At 55.4% G+C, this 20,151-nt stretch overlaps 1 protein-coding gene across 10 annotated transcripts in view; it reads right to left on the bottom strand.

Annotated features, from left to right (window-relative positions):
* Positions 1-20,151, bottom strand: part of CUX1 (cut like homeobox 1) — a 389,471-nt gene that overhangs the window by 275,363 nt on the left and 93,957 nt on the right. For all 10 annotated transcript variants that reach the window (XR_009545034.1, XR_009545033.1, XM_060173446.1 and 7 more), the window contains one exon: positions 6,848-6,895. Coding sequence is in view for 8 of the 10 variants with exons in the window: in XM_060173446.1 (XP_060029429.1) it covers positions 6,848-6,895 (48 nt within the window). In the remaining 2 variants the exon portion in view is untranslated. The remainder of the gene's footprint in view (positions 1-6,847; positions 6,896-20,151) is intronic.

The following is a 20,151-nucleotide window of genomic DNA, read 5'->3' as shown; positions in this document are numbered from 1 at the left end:
CAGCCTCTGGGAGACCCCCAACATGGTTCTCCCCACCCCCACGGCCTGGGGATGGCCCCGCTGTGGCCCCCTGTGGCCTCTGGGAGACCCAGACACTGGGAGACCGAGACCTGGAGGCCTGACTGGGACAGTACGCCACCAACCTACCTCTGAAGTCACAGGGACCATGAGAGTTGGGTGACAGCAAGGTCAATGCATCCTCAATGCTGGGCCTCCAAGCAGCTGGAGGCTCTGATGTCCTCCAGCCCAGAGGACAGAGCTGTCTTTTTCTTGGGGACACTGAGGGTACCCCTCTCACAAGCCCTGGGCAGCCAGGAATAAGGCTGAGGGGCCAGAGGCTCAGCAGTGCCCCGAGAGGCCACAGGGACAGACGGCAGGTGTTACAGGAGGTGCAGGCCCCCGAGGGAGAACATTTCAGAAGGCGCAGGAGCTGGGGTGTTGGGTACAGGCTGGGGGAGGGGGGCTTCCCCAATGAGGGGGGTGGGTGCGGCGGAGCTGGCCCTAGAGGCTGAGGGGTGACTGAGGTTAAAGAGCCCAGTTGCCCTGGCAGACGCCAGGGACTCACAGCCAGGAAGCATGTGCCAGAGAGCAGCTTCAGGGCTCCCCACACACTCCCTGCACCCCAGCTGAGAGGCCTGAGCCCAGACACCCAGACCCTGACCCAGAGGTCTGCTGTGGCCCTCAGCCAACAACCTCAGCTCCTGGGCTCCCTGCTTACTATCTTGGCTGGCCACAGCCTGACAGATGGACACCCAGGAGCTGACCGAGGTCACAAGACACTGAGTGAGACACTGGATTCAGGGACATGAGTCTCTGAGCCACTGGCAGCTGATTCACAAAACACTAATCTGACCTGAGCCACCGTGTCCAGTAACGAAGAAAAATCTGTCCAAGGGCCCTGCCTCTGGCCGCACTGAGGTTACTTGGGGCAGGACCCCTTCCAGACCACGTCCTCCCTGCCCCCTCACCCTTGTCCAGGTCCTTCCCAGGCTTCACCAAGAATGGCCTATCTGGGGAGGTCACCCGGCACAGAGCTGTGCCGGGGTTGCCTGGAGCCCCTGCTCTGCCCTGGGTTCAGACCCAGGTGCTGTCGTGTGAAACAGCTGAGCCATGCGCTGGTCTCTCTCTCACAACAAACAAGCAGATCTCACCGCCTCTCTGCCTGAACCCTAGCCACACCCTAGCTCCTCCCAGCCCCTGGGCTGCCCAGCTCTCTAGAAACGTGGCGAGGGGCCAGGTAGTGGTGCACCTGGCTAAACGCTCACATTACAGTGCACTAGGACCCAGGTTTAAGTCCCTGGTCCCCACCTGCAGGGGGAAAGCCTTGCGAGTGGTGAAGCAGGTGTTTCTCTGTCTCCCCCTCCCCTCTCAACTTCTCTGTTTCTATCCAATATTAAATTAAAAATAATATATATATATATATATATATATATATATTTACATTCCACTGTGTATTTATTTAAGAGTACAGGTTAAGGGGCTGAGAAGTGGAGCACTTGGTAGAGCACACGTGTTACAACATGCAATGATGTAGGTCCAAGACCCTGGTCCCCATCTGCATGAAGAAAGTTTCACAAGTGGTCAATTTGATTATTTTTAAGAAACATGTAGCAATGGGAGAGGGAACCCCAGAACTACAGGCGGGCTTTGCACACCTCGGTGTGCTAGAGGACGGGGAGGGGGGGGTGGGGGGGTGCTTCAGGTGGCCGGCCCTCTCTCGTCCCCATGTGACAGGGCACGCTGGTGGGAGGCCACATATGCAGCCAACCTGGCTGTCCCTGACTCTCCCAGAGGTTTGGGACAGGGCGCGCACACACTGGGGTCTCAACTGCCTCAGCTTTTTGCCTATGTTGGTGTTTGCACACAGTGTGAGGCAGGGCTCTGGTGCCACCTGTGGGCCCGGCTCCCCACACCCCCTGCAACCTTCTGGAATCTCTCTGTATGTGTGTGTTGGCGGGGGGGGGGGGGGGGGGGGGGCTCCGTCTTTGAAGTCTCCCGCTGTCTGTCTGCATCCACACATCTTTCCCTTGGACACCACACTCGCCTCTTGGGGCGCTGCTCTGCACCTGACGCCTTCAGGCCTCTTTCTGGGCTTCCCTGCTGTTCCTTCCGGGACCCCTTTCTGACTTGCTGGGTGGTGACTCTGCCCAACTGACCTTGTGTCTCACTATCTTATTAAATAACTGAAGCCGTTCAAAGGGCCACAGTGGCATTTCTTCTGTTACAACACCTGTAATTTGTATCTTTTCTTCCTCCTCCTCTTCCTCCTCCACTCCCAGGCTTCTGATAAAATGTTAGAAGTAGCCACAGAAGCTGTTATTGTCTCCCTTATTCTAAAGTGAATGCAACATTGATGCCTCTTGTGGAGCTGTGGTAAATAAAGATCTCTCCTCCAGGGGAAAGAAATCCCTGTTCTCCTAGTCAGAAGGCACATTTCTTTTTAATCTAAAATTTTTTAAATTATTTATTGAACTGAGAGGGAAGTCAAGAGGAAACGGGAGATAAAGAGGGAAAGAGAGACAGACAGACACCTGCAGCCCTGCTTCACCACTCATGAAGCTTCCCTTCTGCAGGTGGGGAGCTGGGGCTTGAGCCTGGGTGCTTACGCACTGTAATGTGTGTGCTCAAGCACCTGGCTTGCATGTTGACTTTTGTCAAATTCCTTCCCCAAACTATTGAGATAACATTTCCCTCTTTAACCTGCTATGATATTTTGTTTGCTTTAATACTTTTTCTAATGTTCAACCAATCAGCATTCTTGGCCATCAGTGAATTCAGTTGACTAAGCTCTTTATAGACCTCTCTCGAGTCACAAACAAGACCAGGGAAAAATCATTCCTTTCTCGTGCCGTTCTTATCTGGTGTGGGTGCCAAGGCTATGTGAGTCTTATGAGTCAGGCTCTGTTGTCTCTTTTTATTTATTTTGATTTTGGAAAGAGTCTGCACGAGGCGAAAACCACGTGTTCCATGAATGACTGACAGGAATCAGGCAAAGCTGACAAGACTTGGGGCCACATTTCTGCCTTTCGGTCAGACCAGTGTCTGGGGCTCCCACTCCTGCTTTTGTCAGCTTTGGTCCACTACAGTGTGTTAGGAAATTGTCCAAGTTGCCTACATTTTAAACTAGGAGCTGGGTGGTGATGCACCTAGTCAAGTGCACACATTATAGTGCTCAAGGACCCAGGTTCAAGCCCCTGGTCCCCTATCTTTCTCTCCCCCTCTCTGTCTTCCTTCCTCTCTCCATTTCTCTCTGTCCTATCCAACAATGACAACAACAATAATAACGACAACAATAAAACAACAAGGGCAACAAAAGATAGTAAATAAATATTAAAAATAAAAAAGATAAAGAGTCGAACTGAGAAGGAAGCAAAGACAGGGGCCGGACAGCGGCACACCTGGTGAAGTGCACACACCATAGTGCACAAGAACCCAGTTCCAGCCCCGGTTCCCCACCTGCAAGGGGAAGCTTCACGAGAGGTGAAGCAGGTCTGCAGGTGTCTCTGTCTCTACCTCCCCCTCTTCTCTCAGTTTCTATGTGTCCTATCTACTAAAAGTAGAGAGGAAGAATGAAAGAAAGAAAGGGAGAAAATGGTCTCCAAGAGCAGTGGATTTGTCATGTAGTCACTGAGCCCCAATCATGGCCCTGGTAGTAATAATAATAATAATAGTTATTATTATGATGATGATGATGATGGAAACAGAGGTCCAAAAGAGATAGCCTAGAAGCTGATTATCTGAAAGACAATATCAATAGACAAACCACCTGCCTAATAAAAAAGAAAAGAAAAGGTATGGAAAAAAATAGGGCTCATTTTTCAATAGAGATTGAAAAGACACTAAGGGAATAGTACAACCAATTTACGCTGACATAGTTTAAAACTGAAAAAATATTTATTTATTATTGGATAGAGACAGAGAAATTAAGAGTCGATGGGAGAGACACCTGCAGACCTGCTTCACTGCTTGCAAAGCGGCTCCTTTGCAGGTGGGGAGCCAGGGGCTCGAACTGGGGTCCTTATGCAGGTCCTTGCACTTTGTGCCACCAGCGCTTAACCCGCTGTGCTACCACCCGACTCCCGCAACTCTTATCTTTGATGTTACTGTTAGTCACATTCATTTTCTTCCAGTTTTCCTCAAGCTTGGCTGGTTGTGCTCTAGATGTTCTAGATTGTTCCACAAGGGGGGCGGCGCCTCTCTGTAGACACTGGTTGAAGGCCCAGCTCCCTACAGCCAAGAGGAGAGGGACTCAGCCAACACCCCAGCATCAACTCCTCTGCCTGTGGCCTCCTGGGGTGGGATGAGGAGATAGGAGAGAATTTACGTGTGTGTGTGCCGACTTGCTGAACCACACCCAGATCACTGAGCTCAAATAAGCCTTCAAGGGGACCAACTACTACAGTCTGCCCATGCTGGGCAGGCCCAGAAGACACACACAGGCACAGCCATTAACCAGAAGTCAGCCTGCTCTCCTCGGGAGCTTAACACATGGTTTTGCGACAGTTACTCACTGCGCCCTTCACCACCACTGTTTCCAGCTTCTCCATTACAGTTAGCTGTGCCTTGGTTTTTGCTAACGGCACACCCCGACCACGCTGGCTGGGGTCCCTGCCCCCTGTCTGAACACCCGAAGAGGCAGTGTCCTGAAGCCCACCTTCCCCACCTCTAACCTTATCAAGAACCCCACTGCTGGATCACTCTCAGTAACCTTGTCTGTTTTTGTAGAGTTGGGGTCTCTCTCAAGAAGGTGAGGGGGCTGGGTCATGGTGCAACTGGTTGAGGGCACATGTTACTGTGCATGAGGACCTGGCTTCCAGTCCCTGGTCCTCACTTGCAGGGGAAAAGCTTTGCGAGTGGTGAAGCAGGGCTGCAGGTGTCTCTCGTCTCTCTCGCTATCACCCTCTTCCCTCTTGGTTTCTGGTGGTCTCTACCCAATAAGTAAAGATAATATGAGAAAAAAAGAATACAGGTGTGATTTTACCAGTCTGGGCTGGGGGGGAGGGAGAGAAAGAACATAGTGCTGGAGCCTGCGCTGGTGCCATAGCACCTCACCCGGTTCAGGGGTTTGAACCTGTACTCTGGGCCTGGCCAGGCACTCTACTCTGTGAGTGGTCTCTTTGGTCCGATAACCGTTTCTGACAGTTCAAACTTGAAGACCCTGGAGCTCAGGGGCAGGGCAGGGAGTGGCCTGGCAGAGGACCAGACATCACACAGACCCGGAGGTGTGTAGGTGTGTGTGTGTGTGTGTGTGTGTGTGTGTGTGTGTGTGTGTGTGGGTGGGTGGGTGTGTGTGTGCGTACGCAAAGGCCCTCAAACCCAGAGTCACACAGGGCTCAGAAGGCCCCAGAGGACATGCTGTGGGAAATAACGGGGGTGGGATTGGTTTCAGGCTCTAACAGCTTCACTGTTTTTGTGGGGTTTGGGGGGGGCGGCTCAGGTTTGGGGTGTGGACAAAGAAGACAGCTGACAGTGCCAACTAACGGTGCCACACAAACACTGACTTTCCTGCTAGTCTTGAAACCCTGGCAAACAGGTTGCCTGGATGGTTCCCCAGGCCACGGGGTGCTGCTGGAGAACACAGCCTGTACAGACCACCATCCCACCAGACTCTCTTTGCCTTTAAGACAGGGACACACACACACACACGCGCGCGCGCGCGCACACACACACACACACACACACACACACAGAAACCCAAACCGATTTCTACATCAGACATGGGGACAATCTCTGATTGGCTCAGATTCTTAGGGAAAAAAAATTAAACTCCTATGGGACAGGCGGTGGTGCACCTGGTTACAGTGTACAAGGACCTGGGTTCAAGCCCCTGGTCCCCACTTTCGGGGAAATCTTTGCAAATGGCAAAGCAGCGATGCAGGTGTCTCTCTCTCTCCCTCTCTATCTCCATGGATGGTGGGGCAGGGTGTGGGTCTCTCCTCTCTCAGAACCATGGACAGCACCCAGGGAGCCTCAGGGATGGTGGGGCTACTGGGGGAGCCCTCGCCAGCTGAAGATGCATAATGATAACAGCCAGGGAGGTGGCCCAGACGCAGCAAGGCCCCAAGCAACCCCTGCAGGTAGTGGGGAGAGGGATCAATTGCTTAAATGAGCCCAAGACTCTATGATAGCAGCTGAGGAGCCGGGAGTCATCCACCTGGGGCCTGCCCCTCAGTGGACAGGGCCCCTCTCACCAGGCCGCTGGGCACAGGGCTCAAGGAATGGTCACCACTCACTGTGGCCATCTTGCTGACGGAACAGTACTTTCCCAGAAGCTTCCACGAGAAGACCTCCGCAGACCCTAAAGGCCTCCTCCCGGCTTCTGCCTGTTTTCTGGGTCCTCCCCTCCTGGGACCCCTGTGTGTGTGTGAGCCCTAGGCCAGCCTCGTGGTGTAGCCACCGACAGGTGAACTGGAGGAGGCCTGTGGGGTGGGTACTCAGAGCTCCACCTACTGCGGGAAGGGCACCCGGCGACTTCCATGGAAACAGTGCAGGGGAAGCTCACACGCTGAGGGACACTGGTGACACTGAGTAGGAGCCACTGGGGGTGGGGTGGATGGTGATACACCCACATGACAGCCACCACCTGCCAGTGCCGATGACTTGTTAGTTTTATTTATAAAGTTAATTTATTCGTATATCCACACACACACACACACACACACCCCGCAAACCCTGCTCAGCTCTGGCTGATGGTGGTGCTGGCGATTGAACCTGGAACCTCAGAGCCTCAGGCCTGAGAGTCTTTCGCAGAACTACTGTGCTATCTCCTGAGTGTCAGCGCCGTGGCCCAGGACAGAAAGTCTTAGTCACTGAGAACAAGGCTGCGAGAGCAGACAGAGCGGCTTACCTCTCCTTGGAAGCTCTTGAGCAGCGGCGCTACCTGCTTGCGGAGATCCTGCAGTGGAGGGAGAGAGAAGAGAAACAGCCATTAGCTCCTCTAGAAGTGACTCCAGGCTGGGTGCTGGGTACTAGACCCGGCCCCTTCCTCCCGAGACAAAGGCGCCCCTGTGGATGCGTTGCCCCCACGCCAGCTCCCACGCTCACCAGTGGGACTGTCCTATAAAGACTGACTCGTTTATATGAGAGAGAGAGTGAGAGAGAGAGAGAGAGAGAGAGAGAGGGAGAGGGAGAGGTGGAGCATCGCCCTGACATGTGGTCCTCAGCCTCAGGAGCCAGGCGCTCTTTCCACTGCCACCAGCCTGGTGCCCTTACGCTGCGCTGTCTCCCCAGCCGGGTGCAGCACCCCGGGATGTTTCTACTGAGCCCTGGTTCAATTTGCCTTGTTTCAGGCATGCTTGGGACACAGGATGCTGCTGGAGCCAGTCGGAGAAACCGTTCAGGGTGAAACAGAACAGGAGCAGGGGGAGAGGGATGGTGGACCTCAAGGACCCAGGTTCAAGCTCCCTTCCTTCCTTATCTATCTATCTATCTATCTATCTATCTATCTATCTATCTATCTGCTATCTCTCTATCACTCTTCTGTCTCAAATTCTGTCTCTATCCAAAAAGTAATATTAAAACACACACACACACACACACACACACACAGAAAGGGTAGCCTTTAAAAAAAAAATCCACTGTGAGCAGTAGAATTGTGCAGGCTCTGAGCCTCAGTGGTAACTCTGGTGGAAAAAATAAATAAATAAATAACAGAGGGGGTGAGGGGGGGTTCTGCAAAAAGAATCTCATGGCTGAGGCTGCAAGGTCTCAGGTTCAATTCCCAAATACAGTCATAAGCCACCGTTGAGCAGGGCTCTGGGCAAACTAATTAACTAACTAACTAACTAACTAACTAACTAACTACAAACTACAAACCGACTTGTTTGCCTTCAAATGGATCCAGGCTACTGTCCCATGTTCTGCCTGTCACCCTGAGCTCTCTGAGGGTGGGGTCGTGAACCCATGTCTGACAGTTGCTGGGAATTCTCCTCCAGATGCTAGCTCCCATCCCCCACCCCTGGGGTGACCCTTTAACCTCCGGGACATCTGCTGTCAGAGGGGGCGACTGAGGACTGCAGCCTCTAACACAGCGCTCCAAACTGCAACGCTGCGAAGAGACTAGCTCTGAACTCTCCTCCGAGCTCACAGGAAGAAAAGAAAAACTATTATCGGAGCCGCTCAGGGTGTTGGCACCGCTCGAGCAGCCAAACAGGCTGCGGTGTGTAATTGTACGCAGCCGGCTTGTTGTACATGGAGCCGACAGGCCGCTACACGCTGCTTCCACTGGGAGCCACGGACGCAGCATGCTGCCAAGCCAGTGCTCCAGGAAGGCTGCCTCCCCCAGTCCCGGGAGCCGAGGCAAGAACATGACTGTTGGGCCCCATCGGCCAGCGAGTCTGGGCCATCCCCCTTGGGGTGGAGATGCACTGCACAAGGTGGGAGAATGGCAGAATGGGTGGGCTGCTGTCAGGTGACGGGGCTGAGCACGGGGCCACAGAAGTGACGCTGGGACCAGCTGGGGGGGGGGGTCAGGAAGCTCAGTTCTCCTCCCTATGCTCCTCCAAATCTGCTGATGCCAAGGCTCTCTTAAGGGGGCACCTGGACCCCACAATGTCCCCTGCTTCCCCCCCACCACCTCCCATCACTACCACATGGCATTTTGGGTTCCCTGAGCCAAGCACTTCAGTCCCCCATGCTCTCAGCCCATCGCCGCCTGGCTGGGGAGGGGCAGTGTATTTTGTGGTTTTCTCTGGACCAGCACTCCGTCACCCCCTCCCCCCCCCATTCAGGGTAATGACGCCTCCTGGGACCCTGAGTTGTCCAAGGCACCAGCCATGTCACTTAGTTCAGAGCCAGTCGTGACTAACCACACGCCACCTGAACATCCAGTTCCTGGCTTCCGTAGCCGGTTCCCAGTGTTCAGCGGGGCTGGTGAACATGGTGGGGGGGCTGGGGGACACAGAACCATGGCTTGCTCACCCCCCACACTGCACAGGCATGGTGACCCCCCCCCAACTGAAACCTGTTCCTTCCTGCCAACTAGAGAGAGAGATGCAGGGGGGCAGGGGACACCACAGCACGCTCCCCCTCTCCCTGCACCCTGGGGCACAAATCAGGGCCTTGCCCACAGTCAGACACACCCCCTCCCAGGTGAACTGTCTCCCAGCCCCATCCAGGTTTTTTGTTTGTTTGCTTGTTTTTGCCAAAAGGAGGAAGAGGGGCAGGAGGAGGAAGAGGGGGCAGGAGGAGGAAGAGGGGGCTCTCCTCATTTCCACGGCTCAGGGCTTCACACGTAGAAGGCCTGTGCCATGGCCCCCAACCCACTGTATTTAAAAAGCTCCTTCTGTGGCAGCCCCAGCACACTGCGGGGGGGGGGGGGGGGGGATGTTCGGGCCAGGTGCAGCCAATGAGAAGGGGGGGCTGAGTCTTCATGCCCCTGAGCCCCCAAACTCACAGGTGACTGGAGCCCTCCAAGTCACCAATGAAAGTCACCCCCACTTTCTCTGCGGCGGGTGGGGTGGGAGCTCCCTCTCATAGAGCTGCCTCCTGTGAGAACAGGGGCCCCAGGTGGGTGCCCCACCCACCCTCAGGACTCTGTCCTGCTCCCCCTTCTCTGTGCCAGGGTCAGGAGAGGGTGTGACCCTTGAGGGGGGCCTGGGAGGAGCACAAAACAGAGTTATTAGAGAACGGGTGATGGTTAAGCAGATAAGGAGAATGCTTTACCTGGGTCTGAGCCCCAGAACCACATGGGAGCACCACACAGCACTGGGGGAAGTCTGTGATCCCTCCCTCCCTCCCTCCCTCCCTCCCTCCCTCTCTCTCTCTCCTTCCCTCTCCTCTTGACTCTCCCTCTCCCATCCTTATGAGGGCTTAATCATCCTTGCACAGTGCACCTCACCCCAGGCTGACCTTTGACTGTGATCTCACTCCCCAGGGGCAATTCAGAGTCTAGGGGGTTGGCCAGTGTTATACCCAGTTAAAACACACCAAGACCCAGGTTTAAGCCTCTGGTTCCCACCTGCAGGGGGAAGCCTCATGAGCGGTAAAGCAAGGCTGTAGGTGTCTCTCTGTCTCTATGCCTCTCTATCTCCCCCTCCCCTTTCAGTTTCTCTCTGTCCTAGCTAATACAAAAGGAAAGGAAAGGAAGGAAGGAAGGAAGGAAGGAAAGAAGGAAAGGTGAAAGAGAGAGGGAGGAAGGGAGAGATAGAAGGAAAGCCAGGTGATGTTGCACCTGGTTAAGCACTCACATTACAATGTGCAAAGACCCGGGTTCCCACCTGCAGGAGGGAAGCTTCACAAGCGGTGTAGGTGTCTCTCTGTCTCTCTCCCTCTCTATCTCCCTGTCCTCTCAATTTCTCTCTGTAAAAGGTACAGTTAGGTAGGAAGCTTCGAGAAGCAGACAGTCCACCATGTGAGTGACCTGCTATCGCTCCAGTGTGGACAGCAGCTTCTCCTCATCACCGAGATGGAGCCCTATCACTTTCCATCTTGTCACCTGCAGCGGAGTCACGTGAATCTCCGAGGGGCCTTGCGTTCCTGGAGATTTCTATGGATGGCTGCACGCCCCCTGGGACGAGTCTTCTGGGACGGCAGAGGGTGACTGCACATGGTTCACAGATCCGCGGATTAAAAAAAAAAAAAAGCCTTTCTTTCTCTCTCTCTCTCTCTCTCTCCATATCTATCTCCATCTCCATCTCCATCTCCATCTCCATCTCCCTCCAAGTGGCAGACAGTGAGTCTTGGCAACTTTTCAGAAGATTTCGGTTCACAGATTTGCAAAAATTCCATTACCTTTAATTATTTATCAGCAGTCCATTTCGATTACTGCTCTTGACCTATTTTTACAGTGGATGGGCCACCCAGCAATGAAATAAATGAATAGACCCTTTCCTCTAATGGCTGATTTGCTGAAATAATAGAAATCTAGCTTCCAGGAGGAATGAGACCCCCAAACATGTAATTACCACACCATCCAGCCCGCCACGCCGCCTTTGTAGCAGGATCAAGTGCACATCTTGGCGAGTTTTTTTGGTTATTAAATAAGATTAGCTTGAAAGGGATAAGCTGGCTTGTGCTATAATTTTTTCCCATTTAAATTTCTTTGCTCCATTTGCAACATGTTCTGGATCTTGGCAGAAAGTCTCTGAGGCGGATGCGTGTGCCTTTTAGCGTCGGGTCTTATTAAACGGCGTGGTGGGAGGGCTCTGCGGGGGCCTAGCAGGGGGTGAGGCGCCAGCCAAGAAGGGGGGGGCTGTGTTCCAGGCCTCCCTGAGTTTCTCAGCAAGAGTCATGGCGACCAATGGCTAGGGAGGTAGGTCGGCGCATCAGAGCCCAGGATTTGCAGCCCCGAGGCCTCGGGCTTGAGCCCTCTGGATTCTGTGGTGAAAACAAGGTCAGTTTTGTCTTTTGCTGGCAGGTGGCCGCTGGTCAGTCAGCCTGGAGCTGGCTAAATCAGGACACACGGTGACAACGGCAGGTGGTGGGCAGGGACAGACCCCTTGTCACTTGGCCAGAGGTCATCGAGGACCAAACCCTGCCCGTGTCTGTGCCTTGCTCCACTCGCTGCTCTCAGCAAAAACTGACAAGCAAAAGTTTCCAGACTCTCAGCTTGGTGGCACAGGGCTGGTGCTCTGCTGGTGCTCTGCTGCCCTACAGCTACCCGGCCTTCGTCACCACTGGTGGGTGTGAGGGGCCCACCTTTCATCTCAGCGGGGACAGCCCATGTGGTCCCCGGGGCCTGCTTGCAGGGTTCTGGGTGACCAGGGCTCAGGGGCAGGGACAGAGGAGCTCCCTCCAGTCCCTCGGGACGAAGCTCTAGGAATTGCCACTCTGCCTTAAGGTTCCACTATAAAATATTCTTCCGGGTCAGCTCTGAGACACATGCTCATGTCTGAACCTGCAGTTTCACTCAAGAATCTAGGTCGAGCCAGACCTACATCTGCAGACTCTGTTGCAAAGGCCTGGGGGGGGGGGGGGGGGAGGTGGTGCAGTGGGCAGAGCATAGGGCTTGCGAGCAGGAGGACGGGAGCTCAATGCCCAGCTCAATGAGCCAGAGTGATGCTTGGGTCCCTCCCTCTCTCCCTCTGGTGCTAACACAATAGTAAAACTTTTAAAAACACCTACTCACAACTGTGTAGAACTATCTACCTCAGTGGATCCAGACTCTCCCAGAGAGAGGAGGCTCAAACACACGCATGCACACACACCCTGGTGTCCATGGGCCGCTTCCACCCAGAGAGAAGAATGTTCTAGAAGGGCAGTAAGTGTCTGTGGAGACACACGCCACCATCCGTTGTGTTATATAAACTCTCTTGGTGGGGGGGGGGGAGATGCTATCATCTGCACACACACGGCCTGGTACCATTTGCCTTAAACTGTGTAACGTTTATGACTCAAAGGGAAACAGGAACTGTCTAGAGCAAGAGCCCCACACTCCTGCGTCTCTGCACAGAGCACACACTGATCTGCCGTGGACATTTCTACACCTCATCCTCAGAGGACAGAGTCACAGACGTCAGCGCCTCCTTGGAGGACATCTCGGGGGGGAGGTCATCCCCACACTCATCCCTACACGTGAGCCAAGTGGGAGAGGCTGCCACCCACAGGCAATAAAAACCCATCAAGGTCACTTGAGAGGTTTTTCAAAGGTGGTCGGGTTGGCAGAGTACAGGCCAGGCCAGGTGAGACCCTGGGCTCAGTCCCTGACATGGTGGATGTGAGAGTGATGCTCTGGGCTTCACACAGAGATGAGCAGAGCCTGGCCCTGGTCCCCGGCTCTCCCCATTGGGAGCCCCTACTGCCAGCACATGCAGCGAGCGCCCCTAAGACAAGGCAGCAGAGGGAAGGAGCTGTGTGAGGTGGTGTGACAGGGGACCTGGAGGGAGAGTGAATAAGGAGGAAGAGGGTGAGTCTGTAGACACCAGGAGCTGTGAGCTTCCCAGATACCCCAGGGCGCGCAGCGAAGCAGGAAGGACGGCCCAGCAAGAAGGCGACACCAGGCCACCAGAGGGTCCCCACGTGATCACAGCTGCCTCTTCCACAGGAAGATGGATCTGTGTGTGAATGAGAGAGGAAGAGGGAGAGGGGGAGGAGGGAGGGTGAAAGTGAGCCACAGCACCGCTTTGGAGTACTTGACACTTGCAAGTCCAGTGCTCTATCTTCTGTACAACAATGTGGGGGAGTGGCGAGGGGGGGGGGTCATGACATATGACCGCAGCCCTGCTCAGCTCTGGCTTGTGGTGGTGCCAGGGACTGAACCAGGCCCCAGATTCGAATTTCTCCCAGGCCCCAGATTCGAATTTCCTGGTGGGATTCTTCACAGAATGATCTGACAGGGAACCAAGTCTGAGGACATGTGACTTGAGAATTGTGAACTTCAGAATTTGACTGTGTTTAAAGGCCCTCAGAACAGAGAGCCAGAAGGTGGTTCAGTGGGTTGTGAGCACCCTTTGCTGAGTGCAAGGGCCTGGGTTCGAGCCCCAGCACCACTGGGGAATGTCAGACAGCACTGGAGCGGGGGAGCTGCATGGGTGGCGGAGATGGTGCTGTGGTAGCTTTTCCTCTCTCCTTTCTCCTTTCTTAAAGAAATGAAACATTGAGGCCAGGTGGTGGCACACTTGGTGAAGGGCACTCATGACCATGTGTGAGGGGACAAGTGCTGAAACAGGTCTGCAAGTATCCGTCTCTCTCCCTATCTTTTCTCCTCAATTTCTCTCTACCCTATCAAAAAAATATTTTTTTTAAAGACATGAAAAATAATAAAAGAAAAAATGGCTGCAGAGAGTGATGAATTCAAGGACCCGAGTTTGAAGCCCCAGTGACAACCCTGGTGGAAAAAAAAAAATTGTTGAAAAGGTTGGGCCAAGGAGGCTGCTTGTGGTGCCCTGTATGACATGATGTCCTGCTTCAGCAGGCAGGCTAGCAATGGGATCTGATCTCTGCCCCCCAGGGGACCCCACATCTAGGGGGAGCCTGCTTAGTCCCAGCACCTCTCACCCAGCAGGCCTCAGCCCCAGGCCCCTGAAGCCAAAGGGGAAACCTGGCATGCCTTGGGGAGCACAGGGCACCCTGTGCTTTGACTTCCTTCACAGATCCTCTCTGGCATCCTCTCTGGCAGGGATGAGGCCCCAAGAGCAGGCCTGAAGGGGGAGGGCTCCTTGTCAGGCCTGACTGCCTGAGGCCCCGGGTTCATTCCCTGGCATCACCACATTCCAGAGCCAAGCAGGGCTCTCTGGTCACTCTTTTCCCCCAGAAGAGTGAATAGATTGATCTTCAGGAAGTACTAGTAACTAGTGGATGCTGGGGAGATAGCCAGTGCTACGGTACTGGGCCTATTATGTCTGAGGCTCCAGAGACCCTGGGTTCGATCCCTGGCACTGCTACATGCCAGAGCTGAGTGGTGCCCTGGTCTCCCCCACACACACACACACAAACACAATGCCGTGCCTCCTCCCTGAGTGGAGAACTTGTGGACACTGATTCGAGCACACACACACACACCCACCGCCACCGTGTCTGAGCTTTGGTGGGGGGTAGGCAGGCCGCATGAGGGGACACAGAGCAGCTATGAAGGAGAGCCCAGAGCAGTTGTCTGTCTCCCCTGGGCTGCTGGACACAGGTGTGCCCAGCCCCAGGGGCTCCTTCTCAATCCTGGCCCTGGAAAGGGGGCCATGTCCTCACGTTCTCCCTCCCCATAGGTGAACCCGAGCTCATGGGAAAGTCTATTAGGTGTCTTGGATAAACAAAGGGCTTGAAAGCCCTTCCAGGATTCCTCTCTCTCCCTCTCTGCCCTGTTGCCCAATGCTAATTTCTACAAGGTTCTAGAACCTTCTCTGGGACACATGTGTCCAGCGGTATTGGCGTGGAACAGCCGAGGAGGGAGATGGGGCAGGCACCCCTCATAGTTGGGTGCTGGAGCAGCAGCCCTGCCTGATGAATCACTGGCCAAGGAGGCGGGTGGGGGAGGCCGGCTGGGGAAGGTTGTGATGGCGTTCAGTGAGCGGGCAGGCGTGACCATATATGGCAGAGGAGGTCGGTCCACCCGGGCCTCCCAGGGGCCAGCACTGCCCTCACCTACTTGCCTGGCTGAGGCTCTTCTCTTACTCACTTGACTCTGGACGGTTGGGGGACAGGGACAGAACACTTCACAGTGGCACACTCTGGGCACACACTCCGGGTGGGTGAGAGGCACGGTTTCCATCACATTCCAGCTTTCTTAGCTGGACAGCAAGGGGCTGGGGGGGGAGGGGAAGGCTCACAAGAATCTCCCCAAACCAGCCCACACCCCCTCCTCAGGAATCTGCCTTCTTATCACACATTCTCAAATCTCTGAGCACCACTGGCTGGGCCTGACTCCTTTCTTTTTCCTTTCCTTTTCTCTTTTCTTTTCTTTTCTTTTCCCCATAGTCCTAAAAGACACAGATATCAAAAGTATTTTCTGGCTTCTGAAAAGTTGGCAGTGAGGAAATTCTGTAGCTGGTTAAGACAGCTGAAGGATTTTCCAAAAAGGCCAGGTGATGGTGCACCTGGTTGAGCACACATTACCATGTTCAAGGAGCCGGGTTTGAGCCCTGGGGCCCTCCTGCATGGGGGAGCCTCAGGGGGTCATATAAGGTGATCACACTGACTGCTATCTCCCGACCCAGATGTGACCTCCCACTGCCCCCCCCACCCCCCCCCCCCCCCGGCCCGATCCACCTTACTGCTGGGCCTTAACAGGCAGGAGGCACCCCGAGGTCAAGCTGCTTCCCCACAGCTCTGAGCTGCCAGGTGGGGACACAACAGAGAGGAATCCCAACTGTAGCCTTGGGCTCCAGCAGACTCCCTGTGAGCCCATGCACACACTTAGTTAAACACACTCACACACAGTTACAGTCACACATACTCAGTTATACACACACACACACACACACACACAGTTACACAGTCACACACACTCAGTTACAAACACAGTTACACACAGTCATACTTAGTTACACACAATTACACAATCATACACACTCAGTTACTCACACAGTCACACACTCAGTTACACACACAATTACAGTTACACATAGTCCCACAGTCACACACACACACACACACACACACACACACACACACACACACACACACACACAGTCACACAGAGAAGGCCAGCCCACTTGCACTTGGCCCCACTTCCCCAGTGTGTCCAGGGAAGGGGCAGAGGGCAGGGACTAGATTCAAGACCAGCCCTGGCCTGTCTCTGATTTATTCATTTCACAGGGGAGAGACTCAGAGCTCCCTGCCCTCCCCCTGGGGCCCTGTCCTCAGCCCCCCAGCCCAGGCTAGAGCAGCCTGGTGACGGGGTAATGATGGCAGCTGGCCCATGATGCTGCCCCAGCCCCCCTGCTGCACGCTGCCAGCCTAGGCCTGGGGTGCCCCAGCCGGCGCCATGCCATCTCCTGGCTGGATCTCACCTGGAACCGCGGGGGTGTCGGGCCAGGGAGGGGCTCAGGTCTGGGTGTGCCCCCAAAGCCAGATGTGCAGGGCGAGGCCCCCACCTGCCGAGGGGGGCATCTGGGGAGGCCCAGATGTTGTGCAGCCATCTCTCTCTCGGGCAGGCTCCTGAGCTCTCTGAGAGGCCCCCCCCCCTGCGCAGCCCCCCACAGTCCCCCACAGCCCGGCACCATCTGTGAGGACAGCTGCCCCTCTGGGAAGCCACAGGCACGATCTCAACGTCCCCCATTTTCATGTGGCGGGCAGAGCTGAGCGCTGGGGCCGGACACTACCTGCTCCCCAGGCTTAGTCTCTGTGTCTCTGTGTGGAGAGAGTGAGAGACACGAGCACCCACGCCATTCAGGGGGCCTCGTTGGTGCTGCTGTGGTGCTCCCACTGGGGGCTTCTCGCCTGCTCGGGCCCCTCCCAGACCCCAACCCCGTCACCCTGAGAGGCTCCCCAGTTCCAACTGGAGTGAGCACAAAGCAGCAGGAAAGGTGGGGGGGCACCCCAGCCTTGGTGGAGGGTCTGGGGGAGTGGACCTCGAGCGTAGTCTTGGAGAGAAATACACACGGGCTGCCCGGGATCATTCCCTGCTGGGTCACCTCCTCCAGGGAGGCCCCCCCCCCACAGTTCTGAGCCTCCCACCACCCCCAACATTTACCAGCTCAGGACTGAGGAGAAAGAACAAATTTCATGTTTGCTGATGGACTAAAGGGGGAAGGAAGGGAGTACCTCCACAGCTAAATAACCAGCAGCCCTGAGGCCAAGAGGCAGGTGACCTGAGGATCACCCCTGGGGCCCTAGGCTGCTGGGCTCGGTCCCTTTCAAGAGGCCCTGGACTTGGGGAGGGGTGGTGTCTTGGCCTGCATGAGGCCCAGACTTGAGCCCTGGCACCACATGGGCGTGCCCTGGCACCGGGGGAAGCTCCAGGGCCACAATCTCTTTTTATTGGCCCCTGGGCTCTGGGCACAAGGCCGCAGGAGTGTGGGTGTCTCAGGGACGGGGTGCCCTAGACAGAGGCCGCCGAACCCCTGCTGCTATTTCAGTGTCACCATCAGTCGACACACCCAGACACGTGTCCTCAAGCAGGGTAGTGGGGACCTGGACACGTGAGGGTGGGGGCACAGCCAGGCCAGAAGCAGAGGAATAACGTCCCCTCCCCAGAGAGGAGCTGGGAGCCCAGAGCTCAGCTGCTGTAGCAGCAGACTTGGCTGCTGAGGTTCCAGGTTCGATCCTGGAGTCTGCTGCAAAATGAAGCAACCTCTGTCCCTCGTTCTGTTTTGATGAGGAGGGAGCAGCCCTGGGGCAGCTGGGGACTCCGGAGCCCCCCCCCACAATGGCTCCCTGCTGGCTGCTGGCTTGGGATGGAGGAAGCTGGGTGTGGGGGGCTATTCCTGGCCCCGCACTCCCCCGAAGGAGCTGGACTCAGCCCTCCAGGTCCCAGGGCTTCTGACATCCCCCACCCTTGGTGGTGGGGGGGACATGGCCTGGGGTAAGGGAGAGAAGAAAGCGGGGTACGGGCAGAGCCCCACAGAGAAGCCACTCCTGGCTCCCAGGCCTAGTGTTCCCCACCAGTCATGGGGGCGCCTCCCAAAAGTGGGGGAACCCCCCGCCAGGCTCCTTCCCTGTTTCCTGAAACCCCACACTACAGCACCAGCCACCCCAGCAGCCACAGAGCTGCCCCATGCTCTCTGTGGGGCTCCCATGTGGTGTGGGGCTTGCACCCAGGGCCAGGTACACACTGGGTGTGTGTGCTGTGCCAGGCGAGCTGGCTCAGCCCCGAGGTGCTGGGGGCCAGGAGGCTGGTGGTAAGAGAACCCTCCCCACCCCAGTCACACGCAGCTCGGGGTGACATTCCTGGAAGGCAGGAACAAGCCGGTTCCTGTAGGTGCCACGGGGAGCCGGGCAGAACGCCCACTCCAGGGGCCACACTCTCGAGGAGGTGCCGCCCTGGTGACCCCAGATTTACCGAGAGAAGAACGAATGTCTGAGGCCCAAGGTGGCGGCCATCTCTCGCATGAACAGGCGGCCGTGTGTGGGGCTGTGTGGGGATGAAGGAGCCAGTGACCCAAAGAACACAAGGCAGCTTTGGAGGTACTAGAATCACACCGGAATGTGAGGCCCTGGGTTCGATACCCGGCACAGAGCACCCACCACATGGAGCAGCAGCTCTGAGGGCTTCGTGTCGGGGCCCCAACGGCCCCTCCTGGGAAACCGCACCCTCCCCCCTCAGAGCCAGGCGTCTGCTTCTACTGCCACTGGCATTTCAGGGAGGAGGCCCAGCTTCCCCCAGGATACACAGCCTCACCCCGGGCACATCGGAGCAGTGCAGACAGACAGACAGCCGGCCGACCAGGAGTGACCCCCAGCTCCCGGCTGCTTCTGGGGCTCAGCCCCACATTCTGATCTGAACGGCAGTTGAACCCGGGGTGGGGGCTGGCTGTGCCCCCCCATACACACAGGGGGAACTCCTTCCCAGACAGGGGCTGCTCAGAGCTGGGGGCGAGGGCGGCGGAGGCCCCGGCTGCAGACGGCACCACCCCACAATTTGTTCGCGCAGAACGCCATCTGTTTCTCGGCATCACAATCCTCAGAGGGCAAATTATAGCTCGCGCTCAACATAAAACATCAATTTAAACCATCAACTATTCATAATTCGGATTCTTTATTGGAAACCGAGGACATAAATGTCAGGGAATAAAGCAATATTTCTTTTATTAACTGTTCCATTCATCTGGCCTTTAAATAAAACCAGGGCTCCGGTACACGGCGGCGGACTGAGCCCGACAAGCCAGCCGGACGGCTCCACGGCTCTCACCCCCAAACTCCGTTCTTTGGGAACTCTGGGAGATTTGGGTCGCCAATAAAATTAAGATTAATGGGAGTGTAATGCCGTGTGAAACTGTGGCGGGCTGTCATCCTCGGATAGAGATCTGTGGGGAAGTTTATTATGACTGTTTCTTAACAGGTTTCTTTTGTTTCCCATTTGTTTTCTTAGGAGGGCGTGCTGCTCAGAGGAGCACCCAGGGCTGGAGAGTGCTGGGGTCTTGGCCTGCCTTTTTCAGTGATATCTAGTATTCCCCGTGACTGCTGCCTCCTGTGAGGGGGACTGAGCAGCTCATCAGGAGAACTTGGCCTACAGTCTGGTCCCAGGGGGCGCTCTTGAGCAGGCTCTCTGGGGCAAGAAAGGATTTTTTATTGATTGCTCCCTGAAGATTTACTTTTTTGCTAGGGGCCAGGCAGTAGTGCACCTGGTAGAGTACATACATTACAGTTCTCAAAGACCTGGGTTCAAGCCCCTGATCTCCACCTGCAGGGAGGAAGCTTCACAAGTGGTGAAGCAGGGCTGCAGGTCTCTCACTCCCTTTCCTCTCACTGTCTCTCTGTCACTATCCAAAATAAATAAATAGATATTAAGAAGACACACTGGGGAGTGGGGCTGTAGCGCAGCGGGTTAAGCGCACGTGGCGCAAAGCGCAAGGACCGGCTTAAGGATCCCGGTTCGAGCCCCCGGCTCCCCACCTGCAGGGGGTCGCCTCACAAGTGGTGAAGCAGGTCTGCAGGTGTCTATCTTTCTCTCCCCCTCTCTGTCTTCCCCTCCTCTCTCCATTTCTCTGTGTCCTATCCAACGACGACGACATCAATAACAACAATAATAACTACAACAATAAAACAAGGGCAACAAAAGGGAATAAATAAATAAAGATACACTGATTTCCATGAATGAGGGAGACTAGCGCATCACTTGGC

Source organism: Erinaceus europaeus, chromosome 15, assembly GCF_950295315.1.
Source record: "Erinaceus europaeus chromosome 15, mEriEur2.1, whole genome shotgun sequence".
NCBI classification, from domain to species: Eukaryota; Metazoa; Chordata; class Mammalia; order Eulipotyphla; family Erinaceidae; genus Erinaceus; species Erinaceus europaeus.
This window is presented reverse-complemented; position numbering and strand designations above follow the sequence as displayed.